This window comes from Stegodyphus dumicola, chromosome X2, assembly GCF_044657685.1.
Source record: "Stegodyphus dumicola isolate Sdum_Otavi_A_Nest chromosome X2, ASM4465768v1".
NCBI classification, from domain to species: Eukaryota; Metazoa; Arthropoda; class Arachnida; order Araneae; family Eresidae; genus Stegodyphus; species Stegodyphus dumicola.
The window spans coordinates 39,818,278-39,846,115 of record NC_140781.1 but is presented as its reverse complement, the minus strand read 5'-3'; the positions used below and the strand labels follow the sequence as shown (position 1 = coordinate 39,846,115).

At 32.8% G+C, this 27,838-nt stretch overlaps 1 protein-coding gene across 4 annotated transcripts in view; it reads left to right on the top strand.

The window, feature by feature from the left end:
- The window catches only part of LOC118199626 (epsin-2-like), a 60,234-nt gene that overhangs the window by 18,567 nt on the left and 13,829 nt on the right, over positions 1 to 27,838 (top strand). For all 4 annotated transcript variants that reach the window (XM_085809651.1, XM_085809652.1, XM_085809653.1 and 1 more), the window contains exons 3-7: positions 541 to 768; positions 3,109 to 3,169; positions 8,326 to 8,621; positions 13,463 to 13,544; positions 19,651 to 19,785. In XM_085809651.1, coding sequence (XP_085665777.1) covers positions 541 to 768; positions 3,109 to 3,169; positions 8,326 to 8,621; positions 13,463 to 13,544; positions 19,651 to 19,785 — 802 coding nt within the window. The remainder of the gene's footprint in view (positions 1 to 540; positions 769 to 3,108; positions 3,170 to 8,325; positions 8,622 to 13,462; positions 13,545 to 19,650; positions 19,786 to 27,838) is intronic.

Sequence of the window (27,838 nt, the reverse complement as noted above, 5' to 3'; positions counted from 1 at the left end):
TATGAATTAATATCCCTTTTACAAAGGATATACTGTAAGTTGGCATTACTATAATTGTTGAAAACACGCATTTCGGCATGGTGCAAAGTGGCCTTAAATCTGGAAAATGGGAGTTCTTGCTTTTATATGGCAGCAAATAGAACATTTTAATCACTTTCTGTTATTACACTCAAATGAAAATATTTATTTATATCTGCTTTTATATTTTGAAGCAGTGAATATTTGCCGCTAACCAAGGTGATCTGTGAATTCTCTTTTAGCATCCTAGTCCTGTTTCTTAGGGTTTATATCTGAGTCTACTGATGAAGGTAGTATTTTGAACAAAGTAATAAAATAAGTGCTAATACTGGGAAAGGGTATTGTTGTATGTATTAAGCCTTCTATGCTGTTTGTTTAACATGATATGTTTAATTTTAATGTTGAAATCTGTGATTTCAAATTATTTTTATCTTACTTAATGAATTTACTGTTTAATTTTCCATTAGAATATGAATGTGTTAAATTAGAATATTAAATATCTGAGTGGCATTTTATTTTAAGGTGGCTCAACAATGTAAAGAAAACTTTTATGCAATTGAAACTCTTAAAGATTTTCAGTATGTTGAAGAAAATAAAGATCAGGGAATGAATGTGAGAGAAAAATCTCGTCAGTTAGCATCTCTTTTAAAAGATGACGAGAGGCTTAAGAGTGAGCGATCTAGAGCTTTAAAGGCAAAAGAACGTTTTGCTCAAGCTTCATCACGAGCTGGTAATGAAGCTGCTGCTGGAGTTAGTATTTCTCTCTTTTTTTAAAAATTATTTTTTCAAACTGTCAAAGTTAAATACAGTTGAATCTCCTGTTGGCAGACACTCATGGAACCAAGGCCTTTTTTTGTTATCAGAGAGTATCTCTTGAAAGAAAGTGCAGTTGTCTCTACTAGAGGATCTAGGGGTTTCGGAATGGCCTTACTAACAGAGGTGTATATACTAAAAATGCATTGTTTTGACTGGAGATTCTACTGTATTTCTTTTCATTGTAAATGTGTTCCTGCATTTCAAGTATTATAATTTACTTATTAAAGGAAAGCAATTTTGCAGTGTAATATTTTACTTTTTTTTGGAAAAAATAATGTGGGCCACTTATAAAAATAATTGGTTTGATTCTATTAAAAAAAAGCACTATTTGTTACTTCTTTTAAATAATAATATTAATGATAAAAAAATGTTTGAAAAGCAAATAGAGATTCTTCATCATTTGAGCTGGTATCTGTATGTGGAATTTTTTCAAGTGACCCATGATTTGGAATTTATTTTCTTGTTTTGTAATCATTTCAAAAAACGTATCTCGTTGAGTTTAAGATTGTAGTGCAAGTCATCTAACAAGTTAATATGTCCTGAATTTAATCAGATTTTCTAATGTATGATGTATACTAAGGTGCATGATCAAGTCATAAAATTCATGTATTTGGCTATAGGCAGAAGCATACATTATTCCAAACCTTTCTGAAAGCTCTTGATGCTTTGTTCTATATATGAGAACTGTAGAAGAATGAGCAGTGGAATCCACCTTAAATCATTTGAGATCATGTTCTTTAAAAGTGGCAAGTAACCAGTATTCCTAATGTGGTCATCAGAACCACTTAAATGAAATCCTACTGTGTCTACATTTTGCAGTCGTTTTTATGCTCCTTTGCTCAAGTGTTGACTCCTTTTTCTGATAAGACTTTGAAATATGTTCCATACGCTCTAGCTTTTGTAATGCAAACATGTTTTCCCTAAAAAAACCTCCATAAAGTTGTAAGATTCCAAAGCTAGAAGTTACTGCAATGTGTCTGGAACGTTGAGAACTGGTAAACGAATAATCACTTAGTTCAAAATGATAGAAGCATAAACTTAAGGGTTGAATACCCTTTATTATTCAAAATAAATTTAACAGAACTCCATCTTGGAGTTGTACAATAAAGCCTCCACTTGAGCTTGAACTCATGAATATTAAGAATTAACTAAACTTAACTAAAAAGGTATAGTCGAAACTATCAAAATTCTAACAGAGTTGGCCCCTTCTAACAGAGTTAATTCTAACAGAGTTAGCGTTAACTAACGGCAAAGCTATCTAGGGCTTAAAGTACTACCGAGTGTAATAATAGCTTAAGAGAGAGTAGCCTAAAAGGCGAACGCGCGCTGTTTAGAATATCTAGCTCTCTAACAAGTCAGTAGAACTTCCAAGTTAAATACTTCTTCTCCTCATTTGCATTTGACCACGATTCTGAAAATACATTCTGGCCGGAAGTTGTAAACTGAAATTAAGAAAAGACAGGAAAGTAACTTTGTCTAAATATTAACTGTTAGGAACTTAAGATAAACCTTACAAAGTATTTCCTGTGACTCATCTTTTGGTGTCATTCCTTTCCTTTCTGCTGCATTCCATAAATACAGACACTCAAATTATTTTTGTTCTTAAAATCTGGTAATTTCTGAGCGGCTAATGATTTTTTTCTTTGATTTCTTTATGTTCTAAATAATGAAATTTGTCAGATCGTAAAATAAGTTATCTTTGCCTTGCCTGATTTAATAGCTTGGAAGAAAAGGCTTATATTTGTATTCTTCTTTTAATCTGGAAAAGTGCAGTATTTTTTGTAGAATTAGTAATTTGTAATGAAATCATAAAGTAAAATATCAAATTATTAGTATGCTTTTGCTTGAAACTGAAAGTTATCACACTGTTAGCTGCAATATGTTGCATTAAAAAGGGTTAGTTATTCTGAAATTTGTCTAATGACCACCCCGTTTATAAAATATTAAGTAAATTACAGCATAAATCATTAATTAGGGAAATTGTGTGCTTTAATAATTCATGTTAAGGTAATTGAGAAAATATTTTTTAATCGTACTCTGAAATGCTAATTTGCAGCTTTGAAATACCCTCTGTATATTTTAATGTGATCTGTTGCAATGAATATGTGCAGTTTTTAAGATTATTACCGTGGAATTTTTGGTGAAATATTTAGATTTTCTTATATGGAGAAGTGCTTGATGTTATCTTCCTGTATATGCTATTATTTATTACGCAGTTTATTAATTTTGCATGTTTACTGAATGGTAATAAATATTTATTACTGATTTTTATAGTGTTCACCTGGTGGCAAAGATTCGTTAGAGTCATCTCCTGATGGCTTACCATCATCTAGAGGTCAGATATTTTAATTGACACTTTTTTATGCTTTGTAATGATCGAAAACTTAGATCATACACAAGAAATTTTACTCAGTTTTTGTCTTTTTTGTATTTGCTTTATTAATAATCTTAGTGAATTTTTCCATATAGATTTCAATCAGGTATGAAGAAATCACTTATTTTGCAAAAATCGCTAAATTGGCATATTTTGTTAAATCAGTCATCAGATTCCCTGGCTGCAGTGTTTAAAATAAGATAAAATTAGTTTAAAATACAGGAGACAATTATTTGCAGTGTAACTGTGTTGACATAGAACCCTGTTCAGTGTGGAACCATTTTCTAGATAATACAAGATTATTACTGCTTTCATAAAAGAGGAAAACTACTCCATTTTGTATGTATTATTTTTGGCATTAACCATTTGATGTCATCAACAAGCTCAGCTTGCATTACAAATTAATGATTGACAGATATCGCAAGTATGTGGGAAGAAAGAATTGCTCAATCTCACAGTTGCCTGAGGCTTAATAATCCGAATATAGTCTGCAATCAATATAAACTTCTAAACTTCCTTTTAATTTTCTTTTGCTTTTATTTATTGCATGCATCTGTCAGTATAGAAATTTACCAAATTTATATTTCCTTGAAACTAATAAATCGATATCCTATGGATATTAAAATTTACATGTGTAAGGTGTTAGATAAGTATTATGTGGGTTACAAAAGGAAGTCCACATCCACATGTTGAAAAGTAAGCAGTTTAACTGTATGGATCTGTTTAAGAAAGCAGCCCATCCCTCCAAAACTATTAAACTATACAAACCTGTAATACTCCATAAACAACTAGGTCTGCAGTTTCAAAAATTCTCTGCAGAATTATTACCAATGGTAGTTGTCCTGTGAGAAGAATAGCAAAATTTCACCAATGTACGATATTGCATAACGTTTTTACAGTGCATTGAAACCTTTGATGTTGCAATTGAATCTTAGTTATCCAATTTAATAAAACTTGGGTGGTTCAGGTAATCAAAAAATTAGAATGATTAATGTTTTCTAGAAAAATCTTTATAAAATGTTCATCGGAGCACTTATTTGCTTTTGTTATCTAAGAATTATTAAGAGCTGAATTAATCACTCTCTCATTTTTAAATCCTATTACAGTGGAATTCCATTAAATCACACATTTTCGGACAAAGGCTTGTGTATATTAGTAGTAAATTTTGTTGGTTTTAGGTTATGTCTTCATAAGTTTATTTTACATTTCTCCTTTTTAATTTTTACATGAAATATGAATTGCTTTGAAATAACTAATGAACTAAAGCAAACTAATAACTTCAGATCAAGATTTATTGTGCTTTCACTCCCATGTGTAATGTAAATATGAGCCACTCTCTGTTTAAGCTTCTCCAAGGTTGTCTCATTCCTAGTTAGTGAAATAATCTGCAATGATAATTAACCAACCAAGTCTGACTCACCTGAGTGAATGATGTATGCAGTAGCCAGTGCTGTAATTTTTTTTCTTATAAAAATACACTGTAAATGAAAAAAATAGATTATCTATAAATATTGAAAATTTAATTACTTCTAATGGTATTGTTAAGAGATTAAATAACTCTGAGTATGTTTTGGTCCTTTAAGATAGTGCTTTAAATTGAAGAAATAAAAGAGGCTTAAAAATACTCTGTTAGAACTGTTAAAAATAATTTATTCTGTTTTTTGATTAAATAACATCTCCCCAATTACTTAATACTGAATCGTATGTATAGATTGTGTTAGTCATGTAATGTTAAAAATAGCATTTGAGGAACTTTATAAGGATGTTCTTAATTCTCATGTAAAAATAACACCTATACACAAAATAGACATGTCCGACATTTATCTTTGAAGCATTATAACAGGCATGTCAAACTCAGTATCTCAAGTGGTCCAGATAGTCATTATTTAAAAACAGCATGGGCCACGAGACAACAACAACAACAACAAAAAAACAACCTTTTCTCATCATAATGTATTTAAAAAGGAAATAAATACTTAAATCTAGTTCTGTAGTTCTTTAGAAAAATTAAAAGGAAATAAGGGAATCCTAGTAGTCTTTTGCTTCTTTACTGGCACATGGCATCTTTTTTTTTCCTTTACAGCCAGCTTTCAGCTGTTTGGAAGCCATGTTGTTTGTACAAGCAGTTTTCAGAAGTCATATGAATCTCTGCGAATCTTTATCTCATTGGGAATTTGTTCTTTTTCATAAATGAGTAAAGCTACTCGTACTGATACGTGTTATGGATCTTACGTGCATGCACACTGCACAAAAAAAGGGACTTCTTTGTCTCGTGTTCTATTTGGCGAAATGACAAAATTCAAATTGCATTTTTCAAGTCTTGAAAGCGCGTCTTAGGATATATATTAGATTTATATATAGCGTTGTTCTAACATAGATATTTTGACACAAAAATCAGACTTAATAACATACCAATTTTTTTTCATATTTCGATTCTACAGCTCAAATTATGCCAGAGTGCCAAGTTTTGTAAAAATCTCACAAATAGTTCTGAAAAATCTTAGCTCCTCCTTATTAATTGAATTATATTATGTTTATATCTTTTCTAATTAAACTTATTTGATTTTTCCTTTCACACTTGAAAATTTTTATTCATTCCAAATAAAATTTGCTCATTTTCATGATTTATTTTGAAAATATGTATTTTTAAATAATTTTTATAAATTTTTCGAAAAAGTTTTGAATTAGAACCTATAAAAGTTTTTACCATCATCTTAAAGTAAGATGTATTTCTAAGCATACAAAATTAGAGTTTTTTTATTCAAAATTTCTTAAGATATACATGAATTTACATTTTGCCGCATTTTAAAGTTTTCCATATTCGTTATAAGCAATAACACCACCAAATGCGGTTTACACACTTTGTTAAAATTAATTGAAAGTATGAACAATGAAATTTTTTCTGCTTGTGTTTAATGAAAAAAGGAAAGAAAAATATGTTGCTATAAATTAATAAGTTCACGAAGTGAATTATTCTTGGTGCAAACAGAAAAAAAAAAATGTGCCAAGATAAATTTTTAAATTTCTCACCAAAAGTTACAGTTTCATATCTAGACGAAATTTGAGTCATAGACTCAAAATATGAAAAAAAAAATCTGTAATTTCAGGAAAGTCCAATGTTGTGTGAGAATACCTATGTTAGAACAATGATATATATAAATCTAATATATATCCTCAGTGGTGCTTTCGAGACAGGAAAAACGCTTTTTTTTTTGTGTGTGTGCACTGTGTAAAGTAGAAATAGCGTAAGATGCAAGTTTGTGATTTTCTGGGAACTCTGCAGCCAGGCATTGGTAAAATTTGCTGATACCCTCTTCAGTTTTTTACTTTTAGAGTCACAAAATTGGCTGGCACTTTCTAAACATTTCAGAAAATATTTTTGTAGAGACCCATCTCAAGAGCCCTTTATAGTGCTCAAAGTTGTATATACGCTTCGATATTGAATTAAATTCCAAGTTTATGTATGCTACAACTATATATGTTTCGTTATTTTTTTAAGGTGAACCGAGGACTGTAGAAAAATGAGTTGAGGGCTGCATGCAGTCCATGAATTTGGCATGTGTGCATTAAAGTTAACCACTTAAGGAGAAAAGTTTGTTTTTGACCTAATTATATAAACACAATATAGCGATAAACTATATATACAGGCATATTTTTAAGGCATCAACAATCAGGCTCAGGTATTTCAATTATTACAATTATAGCCGGAAATATATTTTATGTTAATAAAAATCATGTGTCCTTTTATTAATGTAGGCTTATATCCATGTGTGATTTTATCTGTATTTATCTTACATGGGCAATCTTTACAGTGTTTTATTATTATTATTTTTTTATATTGTGGGCTTTAGTCGTGTGCTTTTATCCATTCAGCTTTTGTCAAGGATCCTTAGTTACCCTGTGGCAGCAGAGAAAATCTTAAAAAATTCCAATCTGAATTCCTGATGAAAATTTTGGACAGTAAGCCTCCAATTTAAGAGGTTAACTAGATCGTGAAAGATTTCTTAATCTTTGAATGGCAACTCTTGGATGCCAAATAACTAAATGTAGTGTTTAAAGTTCTAATGTAGATATTTTGAAATATTAAACTGTACAATTTTCTGTCATATATCTTTGCACACGGTTACATATGTCTGTGCAAAGTAAATATTTATGTACTGTTATATTAATATCTTTGGATGTTTATACTAAAACTTGCTGCTTAGTATGCCACATATGTGAGTGTGATATTTTCAGTTTAAATGTAGAAATTTACAAGTACTAAAAGATATCTGTATAGTTTTGTGTCATATATCATGTTACAGTTACACAAGTGTGTGCAAAACAAATATTGATGCACTGTTAGCTTAGTATTTAGTTGTATTAATACAGAAAACCTGCTTATATTTGAGGGAAAAAATTTCAGTTTTCTCAGTAGTTTACGAGTATCTGCATCCATCAGCGAAAAGTCACAAACGTGTTGCTGACTTTGGAGAGCAGTTGTGAAATCATTGGTGACTATTTTTCGTCTATCTAATGTATGAAAGGCAAAAGCAATTTTCACAATGGCAGTACACTAAGAATTCTATACAAGAGCAACGAGTCAGTAAAATTAAAAGAGCAAGAAACATCAATAACAAAACATTTCCCTTTTCAAGAAATCTTTATTTTTTGCACTGTTGTTCTTCCCTTCTGTGCAGTGATCTATTGTTGCATGGAAAAAAATCAGAATTGCACAAAATAAGTTCGCTGGAACTCGTGCATTGGGCTCATGTCAAAAATACATGTCTAAAAAAATACTACCTGTATTGTGACATATTGCTTTGCCTCATGAATACTTTTTATGAATTTTCTGTTGGGGCTTAGTTTGAAATTTTCTTTGTATTTATGTTACTTTAAAAAAAAAAAAAAATCAGTTTATTCTTGTCTTTTTTTTTTCTAAATGTTGAAATTATGTAATCAGCTTTTGTTGTACTCCTATTGTTGAAGTATGAAATTAATTTATTTTCTTATGATTTAGGAAATTTAAGTAACATTTTGAAAAATAAGCTAAAAAATTTATTTCTTATTTTTTCAAAAGTTATTATGCAGTTATAATTGTTTTTTTTTTAGTTCTAATAGTCATGCTTTAAAATTAGGAGCAGTTTGCACAGAGCTGGAAAATGCTCGTCCTCAAACAGCTGGTGAAGAAGAATTGCAGTTGCAGTTAGCATTAGCCATGAGTAAAGAAGAAGCTGAACAGGAAGAGAGATTGCGCCGTAATGATGATTTGAGGCTCCAGATGGCTCTTAACGAAAGTCAAGAAAATTATCAGAGAGTTAGTTCAGATGATGCTGATGAGGCTTCAACAGATTTATTGGCTCTCTGTTCATCTCCTAGCAGTCAGACAGTATCAAAACAAAACACAGATCCTTGGGGAATGCCTTTGTCAGAAGTAAATAATCATTATTGTACTTTTTCAGTGCAATTATATCGTGTTCTTTGTCTGAATATTATTATTTCTCTGTGTTATATAATTAACTGTATATTGTCTGAGTATTCATATTAGCTTCTATTAAAAATAAAGGTAATACATTTTCTTCACTAGGAATAGGTTAAGTTAACTGAATACGACAAAGCATACAAGGACTATCAGCCTTGGGGTAGCTGGAGAACTTTCTAAGAAAGACTCGCTCATTTTGACATTACACATGGGGATAACCATGAAAACCACCCATACAGCTAGCCTAATCACATGGGATCAAACATCGATCAAATGTCCAGCATTCAACTATGTTAATTACTTGGTCACTGGTGGGGTCTGCTATAGAAGGATTATATTTGTTATGTGTGAAATGTTAAAGAAAAGCTTTATAGTCATGCCTCAGTATTATGAAGGCTTTTAAGTAGCTTATTAGCAATGGTAATGGTACAAATGTCACTAATTATTTTAGCAGTAAAATGCTTACAAATTTTTGTTAATTAAAGAAAAGATTTTTGTTCTTTTAGTCATAGCAAATGTGATTTTAGTACTGATATGTATTGACAGTAACGATTAATTTTTCAGTTCAGATATAGCAAAGTTTTCTTTTTTATTATCATATTCAAAATGCCTTCCTGCTCAAGGAGTTGAAGAAAAATTACTTCTGTTTGTGCTGACAATACTTTATCACCTTCCTTTTTTAACAATCGAGAAGAAATGAAAGGAACTTGGTTTACTAGTGCCCAAGTAGCTAAGTTTTAGAAGCATGGAATTTCATCCCGGGTTTGATAATTGGATCGGGTCTTTTTGTTTTACCATGCATGACTTCAATGTAGTTTCGGACAGAAAGTTGCCCATCAAGTACCATCTCTTTCCTTAGGCAGGCAGTGTCAGCATTTTGCTAACATGTGTGTGGCATGGCAGTGTCAGTATTTTGCTTAGTAACATATCTGGCTAGCAATTGAAAAGCCAGTAGCTTGAGTCCTGGAAAGGGCATAGTTGATGTTTCATGCTTCAGAAAAAAGTCTCCATAGTGGTGGTCAGCAAAAATGTGCTGGACGATAATTCATGAAGACCCAATCTTAGAAGAATGTAAGGAGTTATTGCTTCCACTGTGAAGCTCTCGTGGTATCACAGGTAGCAAGCACATTCAGCTATCAGTCAGAAAATCTAGTTCCTCCAAATTTCTCTTCAGAGAAATGATCATATAATGAAATAGTTTACAGGAATGGATATTATAATTGTAAGAAGTATATTTTTGAAAGGAACGTTTTCTTTTCTTTAATATATCTTAATCTTTTTTTTGTTATTAAAACTTTTGAAACTTTTATTTCGCTTCAAATTTAAGTATTTGCCTGTGCATTGAAAAGCTTTTAAAATTTGATTTCAAAATATAAAAAATGCGATGTTAAAAATTGAAATATTGCTTTTGGAAATCATGAAAACCCACGGGGGGAATTATACATTCTTATGCCAGAAGGAGCTTTTGGAGCAGTTTTGCTGCTGCTGTTAGAACATACTTTCAGCTTATTAAACTTTTTATTTAAAATTCATAATTAAGATTTCCTAGCTATTGGGAATTTATCCCAAGTCTCTTGCTCATGTGTAAACATATTTTACTAATATATTTTACTGATATTTGATGATGATGTATTACATACTTCATGCTTTCATGCATTGTTCTGCTTGAGAATTTTAATATTGGTGAAACCGAAGGAAGTGAAAAATGATGAAATTTTGTATTACTTGTGAGACTGGGTGGCTGTAATCAGTTATTCCCCGTATTGGTTTCCATAATTCCTTAGACTAACGCTGAATGCGAAAATAACTTTAGTATTTAAGGTACAATTCAAAAACAGCCAGGCTATTTAAATCAAAATTCTATTTTCTTTTATATTTTAATCCCGAATGCTCTATCCTTGATAGTAAGAGGAAATTCAAAAATGTCCGGCTGTTTAAATCAAAATTATATTTTCTTTTATATTTTAATCCCAAATGCTCTGTCCACGATAGTATTTATGTTTGCTAGGGGATTCAGAACTATGTGAATATAAATATATTTTAAAGAGTCTGCTAACAAGGCTTTTAACTTAATTTGGGAATTTTCTTTTCCATTGTCATCAGCTGAAGGAAGAAAATTCAAGTATCCAAAGAATTTTTAGTGCACGTATTGTAATCTATTCACAAATGGCTTGTAGAATATTTAGTACTTTCGTGTCTGATAGATATTGCTTCTCAGTTTTTAACCGTGAACAAGCATGATAATTCGAGAAATTAAGAACTGTACAAAATGTGATCATCAAGCTTCATTAAGTATATTTTCAGCTGATGCTAAGCCATAAAATATAATTTCATATATTTGTTTCATGTCGACTTTATTAACTTCTAGCTTTTTATTAACACATTTATTAGCAATCATTCTTAATATAGTATACATAGTTATTTTTTTAGATTAACCTTCCAGCATGCGTGTATGCGCAAAATTTATGACAAATTCAGTTTTAACCGCTTGCCTGATTATCCCAAGTTATCTCGGGTTGGTATATATTGCAGTTAATTATTATCCCGAGGAAACTCGGGCGAAGCAGAATTTGTTAGTACGATTTCTTTTATCACGATTTTATTCGGTCTGGAGGAAATGAAAGAAAATATTCAGCTTTGATTGGCAATTTGCCAAATTTTGTTGGTTGCACGATTCTTTTGGAGGGATTGGTCACGTGTTTCCCTATTGTATAGTATACATTGGCTTGTGGATTAGAAATGTATAAAGAAGGATGCATGCGTAAAAAAAAAAATAAAATAATGGCGATGATGCAAGATAGCGAAAGCGATGATTTTTCAGATAGTGATTATGAAGAGGTGGAAAAAAATAATTTAAAAAAAAATCAAATCGAACGAAACAGTGTGTTCTGTGCTCCTGTGAAAGAGATTCCAGCGGTAAGCCAGTAAGAAAAGAGACCAGATACCAGTGTAGAATGTCAGGTATCACTCTGTGTTGTCCCTTGTTTCAAAAACTATCATACAAGGATTAATATTTCACTTTTTTCCGTTTGCTCAAGATAACGCGGGATAGTAAACTAATATTAAAAATAAATGCTTTTACACCTTCAAAAAATTAAAAATTCAACTTAAAACCTACATATTTTGATTTGTTTAATTTTGTTGTATTTAATAATAAAATAAAAAAAATGTGATGATTTTTTGCAATTTTTTTCAAAAAAATATGTAAGGGAAGCGGTTAATACACATTTTTCGCATATCGAAGCTGAGACGTCTGAAGGTCATTTCTATTTCTCCTTTCTATCCTTCCCCACATCATGGAAGGTGCCAACGGGAAGTCATTTGACTTTTCTTTTTTAACTGGGCTTTTGTGCTACGTGGCAGCTTTTTCATAAAAGTTACGACACGTTTGTGGTCGTGTTTTAAAATTCGGAAAATATTTTGTCATTTTGTGTTATTAATTGCCGTGTATTATTTTAATTTGAATACATTTGGCTCTGTAAATTTTATATCGGTTTTTGTAGCAGAAAAATTATGAGCAACCAGCTGATTTTGCTTGGATTCTTCAAGAATGATCTAATGACGAAAAGGAAGACAAGGAAACTTTTGGATGGGAGAACAATAGCGATTTCCATTCCTTATTTTCTTTTGTTTCTATTTTTTAGAAATAAATTAAAACATTAAAGTTAGTTTAAAGTGCGTTTTTGTAACCAGTAAGAAGTAAATTTCCTTGCAGAAGTACGTAATGCTAAACTTACTTTTTTTCCTTCCAAGGTGTTTTCCTTTTTTATTGTCTATACTTGTCTTTGTTAAATATTAAAATTAGCTTCGATTTTAAAATATAATTATTAAATAATAAATTTAAAATTTTCTATAATGAAATACATCATTGCATTTCCATCTCACTAACATAAGAACTTAAAAATAATTTACTTATATTTGAATGTGATATCATTTGTATTTTGGAATAATAAGATTAATATTTTATTTCTTAACATTTATTATTAATATTCTTTCATTTCTGTCGTTTTTCATGCTCCAAACAGTAAAACAACGGATGTCGTAAAAAATACGACGTGTGTGTGCTGGAAGGTTAAAAAACAGTAAATTATGGCTTGGGATCATAAATTAATGCCATGTAACTTTATTCTAAAGGAGTAAAAATTAGCAATGAATAATTGGCAGGACATATTTTGTAATTTTGGGTGTTAGTAAGAAAATTAGATATTGAATCACATGCTATCATTTGTCAAGACAGAAATGTAGATGAATGAGATGGCTCTGTAGTGATAGGAAATGAAGCAGGCTGCTCAGCATGAGAAGAGGCTTAGAGTTAATTTCACTGTGGGAAGAAAGACAGATGCATTCAATGTTGGAAGTGAGTGAATCCAAATTCCATTTTTTAGAGCATGCAAATTAGTCCCGATATGTGTCAATTCGGAGACTGAGATCAACCAACACTATGTTAAGTGTGCCTGTCTCTTCTCGTGTTCACAGACTATACCTATTATCACACATTGATGAAAAAGAGAATGAGAGACAAATGAGGAATCAAGTTCTTTAAATGTCAGGGGTTAGAATTTGGATCATTAACAAAAAGGTTTTATTGATGTGGAATTCCTTGCAACTTGTGGAAGTGTGTGTAGGATTTTTTTTTTGAAAGATTTGAAAAATTGATTAATGACTATTTTTCAATTTCAGTGACTCACTGTTATTTTTGTTCATGATGTTCTTAAAGCATTGCTTCTATTAAAATGGGATTCAGTTATATATTGCTGTATGTATTGTGAAAATCAGAAATACTTTGCTTCCAGGTACCAGATCCATGGCAGTCAGTGAGTCCCGTGACTGAAACTGATCCTTGGGGTACTGCTACTTCACCTACTAATGCTTCAGGTGAGGTTTTGAAATTTAATTGTTAGAATTGTAAACAAGATAAAATGTCTTAAATTTCTAAAATAATTGTTTTCAGTATTACTATATTGGCTTTAATTTGAATATAAATGACTAAAAGCATTCTGAAGGGAATTCATAGCACCTGCGTTCATCAGAAACACTCCAGATGCTGTTTTTGGTGAAGAAGAAATAATAATGTGGTCTTAAAAAGATCAGGAAAGCGAGAAACATAAAGCAGTTTTTGAAGATGGTATACTCATTGGTTGATTTTGTGGGATAGTAGGGTCTGGTATTATTTTAGAGTAGCAAAACACTAATATGTGTTAAAAAGTGCTGGTTGTTTAATCTACAGTTTTTAATGCATTTGCTAGTGTGCAGTGTTGAATTGCCATCGTTATTTGATGATATGAGAAGAATGGCTGGTGTATGGCAATGAAAATTATCTTGTGGTGAGCATTAGCTTCATTGTACATGAGGTGTTTTGGAACACTTTTTGAAGCTTCTTTTACTCCATCTATTTACTGAATATCTACAATTGTCATATGAAATCATTTCATGTATAGCCATTGTATGATTAAGGAAACTATTGAGTTTATTCTTGTGTTGGAGAGAGAAAAATGTGCTTAAAAGTATTTCATTCTGTTTCAGTTGTGATTTAATGTGATGTGCCATATATGTGTAATTGCCATCATTATTTGATGCTATGAGAAGAATGGCTGGTGTATGGCAATGAAAAATTATCTTGTGGTGAGCAGTTAGCTTCATTGTACATAGAGGTGTTTTGGAACACTTTTTGAAGATTCTTTTATTCCATCTATCTACTGAATATCTACAATTGTCATATGAAATCATTTCATGTGTAGCCATTGTATGATTAAGGAAACTGATGAGTTTATTCTTGTGTTGGAGAGAGAAAAATGTGCTTAAAAGTATTTCATTCTGTTTCAATTGTGATTTAATGTGATGTGCCATATATAAATTTATAGGCTTTTTTTACTTTATATATTATTGTTAATTGGCAAGGAAGAGTTAATTAGTAGATATTTAGCATCTGTATAACCTCTTGTATCATTTGGTATGGATCTGATCAGTGTAAATGCTCTGTTTCAAATGAATTAATATGAGATAAGGGATAGCAGTTATTTTCATTTTGCATATGTTCTCATGCTCTGAATTTTATCTTTATGTTGCAATATTCATTCTGTAGCAGTTCTTCCACCAAAAACTTTATTAATATTTTTAGGTACAGTCCTTGTAGAATTTTTCAATTTATAATTTGATGAAAGTTGATTTTGTTTCAATTACACTTTACATGTTTGCTGAAGCATCTGCACCAGCTGTTTAGTTCAGTCTGAGGTTCAAATCTCACAAGTGGCTGGCTGCATGGATGTTTTCATGACTTCACCCAAGTGTAACAGGTATATGAGCCAGTTTCCTTGAGAAAGTCCTCCATGAAGGCATCCATCCCTTTAGGCATCTAGCCCTTGAGTGCTTTGCCATAGTAAAATAATCCAAACGTGTATCAGCTTATACCTTTTTTGCAATTTTAATGAAAATGGTGTAATTTTACAATTTTGCACTTGAAGACTTTTTTTAACAGATTTTTCTATTTTTGTGAAGATGCCAAAAATTGTCCCGCCAGATCAGTTTTTGGCAACAAATGACTATGACAGAGCAATATCAAATCTAGTTATTAATCACTATGAGAGGACATTTTTTTTAGACTTTGCAGTTACCATCAGATCATACAGTAAAGCATTGCTCCACAACCTTTTCTCACCTGCGACGCACAAAAAATATTTCTGGAATTTTGTGGCACACCAAAGAGTTCCGAGTTATCAAGGAAGTGCCGAAAAAATTCAAGTGCTGACACACTTACAATCGCACACAACCACACAACAGCGAAATATATAAAAGCATTCAAAATAGACATTATTAAGGAAAAAAAAATTGTCATTGTGTATTAAATACATGATAAAAAATTGCAAAATGTCAAATACATGTATTTGATTGCGGCACACCTATATCCTACTCATGGCACACCAGTGTGCCGCGGCACACCGGTTTCGGAGCACTGCAGTAAAGAATGGTAACGTCGTCGTTAACTTAGGTGTTACCTTTCTTCACTGTGTGATTAGGCAAGTCCACTTTTTTTCTAGGAAGTGTGAAGAAATGGTGGGCTATTTTTTCAGTACCTCATTCTACTTTTCATTACAAGGTTTGGGATTATTCACCATTTTATGAACTACTAAAAAAAGGCGGGAAGTTTAGCTTAGCAGTATGTGGGTTGGTGATTTGGATATCTATAATTTTTTTCAAATTATAAAAATTAAATTTTAACTAACATTATTGTAATACCATTAATGTTCTGATAATATAATAAAACCAAAGTGTATATCTTCCCATTTTCTTGTTTTAAGATATTCTACTTGAGCGAGAAGGCAAATATTCAGCAAAAACACCTTATAACTATGCAAAAATTTGCCTTCATCATGTCTGCTGATGGAAACAATGAAAGTAATTGCAAGTTGTATACAATTGGTGCAACTTGTTTCAGTGAGACAAAGGATAAAATTAAAAGTTCATTTTTATGTCTTCTAATTTAACTGATGTCTCTGTTCAGAATATTTCTATGCTGATTGTATTTCTGTATTTCTACTTATTTCTGTGCATATTTTTTTTGTGCAGTCAATGTGCCTGTTATAACTAGTCATCAAAAAGGGGCTAACGGCCTTTCTAAGAAAGCACCACAAGTAATCATTATGTGTTGCCCATTTCATTAAATAACAGTAGCAGAAAACAGAACTGCTGCATTACCTGTTAACATAGCTCACATTTTAATAGATGTATTTATTTTAAATGAAAGAGCATGAGAAGTGCTAAGTGAAAAGAAAGAATACAAAGTACAAAAGCATGTGCATGGCAATATGGCTGTCCTGTGGTAAGAGGATTGCTTATGGAACAGTGGGTTCCACTTTTAAATTTCTCTGAAGTGAAATTAAATAATGAGTTTAATACTATTGAGAAAGACAAAAAAGCACGTCATGATAAGTCTGCTGCCAGGAGCATGAAGGCCCCACCAGTGGCTGAATAAGTTGGCTACACGGTTGGTTTTCATGTTTCTCCCTATGTGTGACATGTATACAAGTCAGTTTCCCTTAGAAAGTGCCATGAAGGCATCTCTTCCTTGAAGCAGACAGCTCTTGTGTCCTTTTCTATATTCTTATAATGTAATCTAACCGAACAGAGGAGAATGAAGTACAATGAAATCCTAAAAAAGAAGGCTGAAGAAGTATATCTTTATCTAAAAGATTTTTTTTAAAAAAAATTTCCTTTCATTTGACCTAAACAACTCCTTTTATAATTTTTAATTATTCTCCATCTGATTTTCAAGAAATAAAATATGCAATTACAGTCCGCATCACTAAAGATCCACATTTTAAAGAAATCCTTGAGATAATGTTGCAAGGACTTCTTATTAAATTTGTCAAGATTTTAGCAATTTAGAACAAAAATCTTTAACTAAATCTGAAAATTCAAAGAGGAAAAGAAATATTATTGAGGAAGAAATTGATTATATGAAGCAGAAGAAAAAATTTCTTCAAAGGGACATTAAAGATATTAATGAAGAAGTAGATGCTTTAGCAGATGAAGCTGAGACCAGCAGGAACATTGATTTGTTTATCAAAGCAAATGAACTTAGAAGAATAGTTAAAGAAAAGGAAATAGACATAAATAAATTAGATGTTAAAATAGCTGAAAAGATTTCAGATTTAAAAAAAAGCACAAATGTTTTGTATCTTTTATTGTACAGTTTATTATTCTAGTATCTTTCAAAAAACCAAGGAAATAAATTGCATGTTTACAAATCAGTTATTTTAATCTGCAAAATATTCTTACATTGTGATTATAATAGTAGTTGACTGTGTTTAAATAAATATCAAATAAGTTAAATAATAATCATTAAATCTCTAAAATAGTGACTGTTATTAGTGTAAAATACACTTATACATGTTTTTCAAGAAATTATGTTCCTAATTTAATGTTATCTACTTCATAACTTGTAGGGAGTTAGTTTAATTTTCAAAATTGCTTTGTGGTAAGTATTAAATTGAATTTAATAATAGTGCATAATACACACTTCTGTTAGTTTCTTAAAGTTAAATTACAAGCATGAAGTCGGATGTATGGATAATTGCTTTATTCTATTCGTTTTTTTGTTTGCTGATAGGTCCTTAATTTTTTCTTTGATGGTCCTTAAAAGTCCTTAATTTTCATGTAAGGAAATATGTACGAACCCTGTTAAACAAAAAAGTGAAATATTCAAAACATGAAACATCTTAATGGTCTCGAAAAGATAAATAAATACACACGTGATATAGCAATGTATAGACACAAAGCTAAAAGTACAATGATGCCAAGCAAATGAATGCGGATCTGAGCAAATATTTTTCTCTTTCACTATACTAGCACATGTGTGCAATCACACTAGTGCTACATCATATACTACAGACTCTTTCACAATCATCTACAGGTGTTGGTCGTACAGGCTAGGAGCAATTTTCGTGTTCAGGCAGCGGGCTTTGGTTGACTCCGGGAACTTGGCTCAATGCCAAATCTCACTTCGAGGGAACAGAGTGGAATGAGTAATGGAGGGAGAAGTGGTGAAAATTTATTTTGCTCGCATCCCCTTCTGGAGACAACTGATATGTCAAATAACAACATAATATTTTAAAGATCTCAGCGGGCTACCCACCGGTTGTGCATCCCTAGCTTAAAACATTTGCAAAGAAGAGCAATGTAAAGGAGCAAAGACTACATTGTGAGGATGTGCATTGATGCATTTTCCATAATTCACAGTAATAGCATTCGCTGGGCTGATAAGAAACCTGTTTGTGTGACACCAGTGCCTTTATATGAAGCTAAAGTGACTTGTGTGATGCAGTGTTGCCAGCACATTCATTCTTGGTCCGTACTTCTAAGAAGTCACTTCCACAGGCATGAAAATATGCTGCATTATATTTGCTTGGTGTACAACAATGTTGCAGAGTTACACAGTTCCAAAATTGCAGTAGCGAAATGTCATTGATGACATTGTATGAATGCAAATCGGTGCTTCCGCACATATTGCCACATGCGTTTGTCAAGTCCTGCAACAGCACTCTGGAGATCTCGTAACTTTCAGCTTCGTGGCCACTGCAATGCCCCAACTTCAATCTGATCAATTTCTGGTTCTAGGTACCTAAAATCTAAGGTGTACACATCAAATTCATGACATTTTTCAGAATTGAAAGATGCCTTCAAATAGTAAGTTATGAAGATTTCTCCTGCCGTGTTACATTCATGATTGTCATCAGCAATCTCCTGTATGTGGTGTGCTATCATCTACAAAAATGGGCAGGTTGAAAACTTGTAATTCGAATAAGTTTCTTCTCTTTCCTCTCTTGTGTTGTAATTAATAAGTCCTTTGCAGATGTTTTATGTTGGGATTTTTTATCATATGTCTATCATTCTTGTGCCATTCACAGTTTTTCAGTGCTAATGAATTTGCGCAGGAAAGAAATGGGTGTGGCAATTTCAAAATTTCTAAATCTTTTGACTGTAACCATAACCATGAGATCTCTATTGTTTTAAATCGCCACAATCTGAAGTGCATACATTTGAATAACAATATCTGAAATTTCATTTTGATTGGTTGAGTGGATTGGCTGCTAGTGGTTCACATATCGGGGAACTTTTTGTAATGGCTACCTTATGTTTGGTGAGATGCTGCCGTAAGCGGAAAAACGTAGAATATTTTTGGCGAATTAAGAATAAAAATAAAATATTAATAATGACATTTTAACAACCATAGTAAATGGACTAAGGAAAAATGAGTTAATATTAAAATAGATGCTTTTAATTATTGCTAAACATAAGTTTTAATTTATAATTTTTAGCATTACTGGTAGTAAAGTTAAGTATGGGTATTGATGTCTTTTATTTTCATGTATTATACAGATTATTTGATACTTCTTGAACTCTTTACTTGTTTTGCTTTTTTTGTGATTTACTTTGAACTGTTTACATTTGTTCGCCTTGAGCAATTTTCATTATTGTGTTTCAGTGTCTGCTGGGCAAACATGGGCTCCTCGCATGTCAACCTCAGCCAGTGTTTCATTTGAGGTTCTAGGAGGTTGGTCTAATGGAGATGCTGATGAAAGAGATTTCCTTAGCAAAAGATCAGCAATGAGTTCTCCAGGTATTGTATTTTGCCATGTGTATTCTTTAATTCTGATTAATTTTGTTGGATGATTGCTAATGCATTTTGATTAAGTATGTATAAAGGTTAAAAATATAAGTATGTATAAAAGTGTTAATATTTGCTTGTTAAATACTGAAAAACAATATTCAGCTGTATTTCAGTGTACCTTTTTCATTCTCGGTAATTTTATTGCTTTTTCTTCCACCCTCATATGAAACTTTTTAGGAGAGTGAAAGTATGCAGTATGCTGCTTTTGTTACCAGGTTTTCTATTAATTTATTATTATTTTATCACTCTTAAATTTTCTTTGTCTTGCATGCTGATTCATTTTCTAGGAAAGAAGTGCCTAGGTAAAAGACAGGTTATAACACATTGTTATGTCTTCAGCTTTTATGCAAAAAGGCACATAATCATTTCTGCATGTGTCAGTCCATTTTTTTTCCACTTTTTCAATTTGCAGCTTGGAAATAAGGGATGTAAAGTTCTTTCCCTTTCAGGAAAATGGTTTAAGTGGTCTTCTGCGAAGATAAATTGTGCTGTTTTATTGAGTTTCATTAAGGTAATTTAAGCTTGAGTTTTATCTTTTAAACCTTCATGGAGTAGTGACAAGTGTGCACTTGACAGCAACATTAAAGTCTACCCTTTGATCTTAGCCAGGAGGCTGATAAATGCTATTAAAACCCTCTGATGTGCAATTGCATGCTTCAGAACACCTCAATTCTCGTTTGTAAAATCTCATAACAGGTAAGTATTTTCACCATTTTTCCTCCTACCATTTTGTTTGAGTACTTACTTATAGTAGTGACTTAATTATGGGAATTCACTTAGAAGATATATTGATTTGTTATTTTATTAGGTTACATTGCTGTGGGCAAGAGGGAGAGATATCTTACTTTTAACAGATGTGTTTTCATTTTTTCTTGTTTGTGTGCTGTATGGTATACTGATATGTAAAAAGCAAGTACTATGGTGAAATTATGTCAGTTATCAAGGCAGAATTAAAAATTAATATTAGTTAACACAGAATGCTGCAGCACACATAAAATCTAAATGTGATAAACATAATTTGCATTTGGATTGTCTTTGAACCTAACATTTGACAGTACTTCAGATAGTTTTTTTCAAATTTCATTTTTAGCTGATCAAGTTAGAATTCTTTGCTAGTTGTCATTAACATGTCTCTGTATTTTGCATTTAATATACTCACGTCCAAAACTTAAGTTTCAGAGTGAACAAAGGGAATAAAAGAGGGGTATTAATTTAAATTCATTGAAATTTACCTGATTAAGAGTCCTGTCAGAAGACACTAGCTTTGAAAAATGTAAGGAAATTTATCAATCAATAATTAAATAATAGATGTAATAGGATTTTGGATGGTAAAATAGTTCATTGGTTGAGGTTTGTCAGTACATAATATGATGTCTATTTAGGAAGTACATGCCTGACAGCATTAATTTAAGCCAAGAATAAGATCATCTACAGCAGTTTAGGGTATCTGCTTGTTCATGGAGCAGTCATATTCTTAGCTGGTAAAAGTCAAGGGAGGGTCATGAAGAAATATAAAATGTCTTCCAAGCATTTTCTGTATTTGCTCATTGGGACTAAAAAATTTGGCTGCATCTCAATAGCCATTTTACATGAAGAGCAATTGAAATAGGGATACCTGTCTAGTAGTCAATAGCACCACCTTTTGCCTTGATGGCAGTTGCGATTAATCTTGGCATGTATTCAACAAGGCACTGCAAGTGATGGAAAACCAATACGCATCCACAACTCCTGAACAACCTCACACAATTCACGAAGATTAGATGTAAGATGGTAAGAGCCTCGAACATCTCTGTCTCAGTTGCATTCCAGATCTGGATCGGATTCAGGTCAGGTGACCTTGATAGCCATGAAAGCACATGCAGGTCTGTGGAATGTTTATCCAACCATTCCAGTACAATTCTGGAGTGATGGCATGGTATATTGTCTTGTTGAAAGATAATCTCGGTACTGGGCCATTAAAAACCAACATATGGAAACAGATGGTTGTCATGGATATCCTGGTAATGTTTATCTGTGAAAGACGATGTCATATGTTCCAGGGTTCTCATTTCAGTTCATATGAACACTTCCCCAGATAAGAATACCACTTCCAACAGACAAGTTCCAGATAGATCCATCGCTTCATGTCGTTTATGCCATACACATCAGCATGTGCCAAAGTGATTCTCAACTCTGTCATCAGCGTGTCAGGGTTGCCACGCTACCTGGAAAACCGGGAAAACCGAAAAAAGTCGGAATTCGGAAATTGACCAAAAATTCAGGGAAAAGTCAGGGAATTTAAGTGTTTCAGTCAAAATCTGGAAAAGTCAGATAATTTCATACAATGATCCTGCAAAAAAAGGCGAGTTTTGCGCCGACGTCAGAAGAGATCACTTTTTTGGCGAATTGTGTATCATTTGGGCAGCTGGCATAGAGCCAATTTTCGCAGCTCCAATTTGATTGTCTTTTTAGAAAGACAAAGCAAGTTTCCCACAACTTTTGGTTTCCAGTAACCTCGAGAATCGCATGTACAGTGCATGAACTAAAGAAAGTACCTGTTCTCGTATAAAACAAAATGGGTTTAATCCTAGTATATGGTACCATGAAGGTTAGAATTAAAAAAATATGTATTATAAAGAAGGAAAACCTCTATGCAACAGACGTGGCTCGGTTCCATCATAGCGGGAAACAGCTGTGCATGCGCGATATATGTATCTGTCGCCAAAGCTCGAAACCGGTGTTGAAGTTCGAAGGTCACGTTATCAAGAGTTCATAAAATGAATTATATTCATAAATTACATAATGTCTTTAAACTCTAAAGGAAAAGAAAATATTTTTTGGCGCAAGTAAATTAATTCATGGATTAGTTATTTTGAGGCAGGGGGAACCTACGAAAATCCGTTTTTAAAATTATTGCGAAAAATTCAAGAAAAAACGTTCTTTGATAAAACGTTTCTTCTTGGTTTTTTCACAATAATTTAAAAATGGATTTTCGTAGTTTTCTTTTTTGTCAGAACGTTTCTTCTTACCACGTGTTTCTCAATTTCCTGTACACATCGCGGAGAGAGACATTCTGGCCGTTCCATCGTAAAATCCCTTGGCAAATTTTCCCTCCGCTTTTTACATAGACGTTCTTTGGTGAGAATAATCTCCATGTATGGTACAGTGGGATTTGGCGACATGATGCTGAGCAGTAAACGGGTCATTTTGTTCTTGGCGACAATTTTCAAAATCATGCGAAGGCCGTATCGTATACTAGGATTTTACCACAAAATCTTTTTTTTTTTCCTTTCCTTTTCTTTTCTTTTTATAAATACCTTGTCATTTTGCAGTAAAATAAAAAAAATATATTCGCTAAAATATCGTTGATTATTCTAATTAAATTTTTAAGTAATTATCTTTATTTTTATGTTATTCATATCATTTAATGGTGCTTCTTCCCTCTAAATTTATTTATCATTAGTAAATAATATTTCCAAATTTCAGGAAATTTTCTCTGGCATAATCCTGAAATTAATTCTAGCAGTATGATGACATCACGAAATTTAATGCACATATTTTTTCCTTATGTATGCTGCAAAATAAATATAAAATACCTCAATTTAGTAAAAAAATATCATTAAATAGATTTCTTTCTTTTGTTTAGCTGCAGAATGTCTGCAAAAAAAGCCTTATTTTATTCCAGATTGGGCAGATTCTAATCTCAATCTTCAGTGGAGAAAACAACTCCTATTATAATTATATTTGTGTTTTCAAGTCTTAAGGTGCCTTTTAAGAAGACACCTCACACAAATTAAATTTACCTAAAATCTAACCTAACTTTTAGCATTGCGTTGTGATTTATAAGAACCGGATTAGCCTCGTGTTGAACTGGGGATGATCATGAGTAATAATTAAATAAAACGTACAGTTGGTTATCCAATGTATATATCTTAAATTTTATTAAGTTTTTAAGCGGAAAAGTAAACAAAATTATCAAACAAAGTGTACCAAGAATAATTAAGAATAAATGTCCTCTGGGATTTATTGAATAATTAAGTGAATTTGCTACACAGTACAAGTAATACTATAATTAATTTACGTCTTAGCACAGCCAACGTACATTATGTGGATAGACTGGAATTTTCTCGAAACAAACCTGGAAAAGTCCGGGAATTTCATTCTCCTGTTTGAGTGGCAACCCTGGCGTGTGCCAAAGTGATTCTCAACTTTGTCATCAGCGTGTGCCAAAGTGAATCTCAACTCTGTCATCAGCATGTGCCAAAATGAATCTCAGCTCATCACTTCAGGCAGCTTTTTCTCACATCTTGACTTTCTATTGGCGATGTTCTCGTGTTAACTGTTGTGCCATTTTTTATGCAGTCAGCAGAAGGACTCTCATAGAATGATGACTTCTGTACCCAATTGAAAGGAGGTGGTTTTGTATGGTGTGGCAGCTTACATGTTGCTGTGCACCAGCGTTAAATTAATAGGTAATCTGTTGCACTGTGGCCCGTCTATCCGCTGTTGCAATGCAACCTAGCTGCCGCCAACCTCGGTTATCCACATGCTGTAGTCCGTGGCAGTTGATCTTGGAAGGGATAGTTTTACTTATTTTGCTTTTGAAACTATTTCTGATACCATGAGCAGCATACCCTTACTTGTCAAACTGCTGCTTGCGTCATTTGAAAGTTGTTTCCGGGGTTGTACACATATCAAAATTTGCATAACACCAGCTATCCGTAATTCAAGTACTCTTCAATCTATACGATGTAGTGTTGAGTCTAAATACAGGCTGATAACATAAGCCCTGTGAACTAGCATTTAACATTCAGAAAAATTGCATCAGAATTCACTGTTACAAGAAATAGCCAAACTTATTAAACGAGGATGTGATTTTTGTACATTCCTGTAATCTGAGTATTATGAGAGTTTGGTTTATTTGATTATGTCCAAAAACTTGAGGGCTATCTATCTCAAAGGAGACATGTGGAGACTTCATGGAGAGCTGTTGAAGGGAAACTAGCTTGTATCCACGTTACACATGGGGAAAATCATGCAAATGCCCATGCAGCCAGCTCATTCGCCTAGAGTCAAACCTAGATCGAACTACCAGTGTTCGCTGACTTTATTGCTTCACCACTGGGTAGGTTCTTCAGTAATGTGAGGAAAAATGCAAATATTAGGGAGGCTGCAGACGGGAGCTTCTGTCTAGTCTGCTAAACCACCTGCGTTCATTTTGCAGATATTACTGGTAGGATAGCAACTTCCGGGTGTTTTTGCAGATCAGTAATCAGCAGACAGAATCAATCTGTAAATCAAACCATGATTCATTTGGTAAATTGGACTATCCTATTTGTAAGCCACTGGTGTTGATCTCAAGTCCATTCAAGTGGGCTCCACTGTGCAAGGCTGTTTGCGGGATGTAAACTGCCGATCGCCTTTCACCCAATTGACCTGGAGTAGTTGTCTGTAAGCATCTTGCTGGTGTACCATTCTTGTCAACACTACAAGTTGATTCGTGTGATTGACCTATGTTGTTTTGCTTGCAGGCATAGAAAATAGTGATTTTGAGCATTATGGCCCTTGGATGCTCATGTAATAGTTTTCAAGGTATTATTTGTTTACTTTAATATTGTAGTAACCGGTGGCAGGTTGTGCTGATGTAAGTATCAGTACATTTGCTGAGGTTGCATAATTTTAACTGCATTTTGAGCTCAAAACATATTTATTACAAATTATGAAAAGCTCTATTACAACATCTGATAACGTGGGGAACATAGAAATTAATGTAGTTAAGTTATTATGTTCTTGTTATGTGAGAATCATGCTAATGGCAGGTCTCTCTATTCGAGAGTTCCAGAGTATTCTGGCATATTGTTTGACTGGAAACAATCTGCAGACTGAATTAGCTACGCCTCCTTAATTTTTAACTTGTATTTTGGAACGATATCAGAGGAAAAATAAAATCATTGGTTCGTCAGCCCTCCTGAAATTGAGAGGCTTTGGCAACAGACACTGTGCAGAATGCTAAAATCTCTTGACGCTGGTCATGAAATTATGTCTCTTGTACTGTCAACTGGAGCAAATTATCGCGTCTGTGATGTCAGACCATGTCATCTGACACACCGTAATATCTTGGAAACAGTGACTTGCAAGGATCGAACACACGTTTTTTCTCATCTCTATGTGGTCCGCTGCATACATTGTGTTTAACAAGTGGCAAGTCATGCTGATGACTCCATATATTGATTATTTATTACATTGGTCCAGGTTGCGTGCATTTTGTACTCAAAACATGAGAAGCTGTATTACAGTATCTGATAACATGGGAAACATAAAATAATTAATCTAGTTAAGATTACTGTCCTCGTTAAGTAAGGATCTTGCTAATGGTGGGTTTCTCTAGTTGAGAGGTCCAGAAATTTCTGGTGTGTAGTTGGCTGGAAATGATCTGCAGACTGAAGTAGCCACGCCTCCTTAATTTCAGTTGTATTTTACATCCTCTGATTTGTTATATCTGTAACAATATCAGAAACAAGATGATTGGTTTGTCAGCCCTCCTGAAATCGAGAGGCTTTGATGACAGACACAGTGCAGAACGCTAAAATCTCTTGATATTGGTCGTGAAGTTTTGTCTCTTGTACTGTCAACTGGAATGAATTATTGCATCTGCAGTGTTATAATAGCTGGAAAAGACTTGTGGGGACCACACAAACAGTTTCCTCATCTCTGTGTCTTCCACTGCATTATCATTGCTCAGATGACAAATGTCAGAAAGAGTGAAAATATAGTGCTTGTGCCATTTCTGACTGCCACTGGCTCCCTTTGAGATGCCCGTTGCTTCTCATTACCTGGAATCGTTTAGTTGTTTTAAAATTTGGCTGTGGTTTAGTTGGCTGCTGACTTGTGACATGTGGAGTTATAAACATGGTACAAAACAGGAAGCTTTTATCCTAGCGTATTTTCTCAATAAGGAAATAATTGTATGTAAAAAATATTTGATGACTGATTTCTGCTTTTAGACACCTCATGCATGCGAATTTTGCTGAGCTTTCTTTTGACAAATATGTTAATTTGTCTGTTGTTTAGCTTTTCAACCTCAGTGTACCATCCATATCTGTTTATGTTCTATACATGAAGTAGGCCGCACTAAGGTGACTAAAATTGAAGATTAACATTAGAAATATAGGATCTGTGTTAAAAATTAGCAGTATATGTGAATGACTTGACTGAAATTGTTAGCAATTTCAAATGTTTAGATATACAGTACAAAGTTGTTAATCTGGACATCCATAATCCGGAATGATCTATAATCCGGCCCTCAAAGCTACAAACTTTCTGTGCATGCGTTTATGCATGCGCATAATACGTTTACGCATGCGCGTTTAATGTATAACGGACGGTATAAGCTAGGCTAAAATGATCTAATTATCTATTTCAGTTAATGTTGCAGATTGTGTTGTTCCTTAATCTTCTAATTAGATCTGGCTTATTATTTTTTGCAGACTGTTATAGCAATTTTATGAAAAGTAAGCTTGAACTTACGATTATGTCAAAAAGAGTTTCCGATTCTGGAGCTGCCTAAGGATCTACAAAGCGAAAGCGTGTTTCGATGTACCACTTCCAATAGTGAAGAAAGTGACAGAGAGGTTATTGAAAATGAAAAAATTTCATTTGACAAGTTAGTTGGTATTCTCGACACAGCGATTACAGGACTTGAACAGTGAAACTGAACAAGAAATTATGTCTGTTTATAGAATTAAAGAGAAAGTATTAGCACAAAAAAGAAGCAACTTAAACAACTTACATTGAAAGAAATGTTTAATAAAGTAAACAAATAAATATTAAGCTTTTATTTTGTACATTTTGATACCCTTTTAGATCATAATTGCTCTTTATTTCATAAATTACAGTTTCGTATTTTTAATTTTATAATTTCTGCATGCCGTCTTACCAGATTTAAATTTATTATCTATAATCCTGAAAAACTCCTAATCTGGAATCGTCAAAGCCCTGACGAGTCAGGATTAAAGACTTTGTA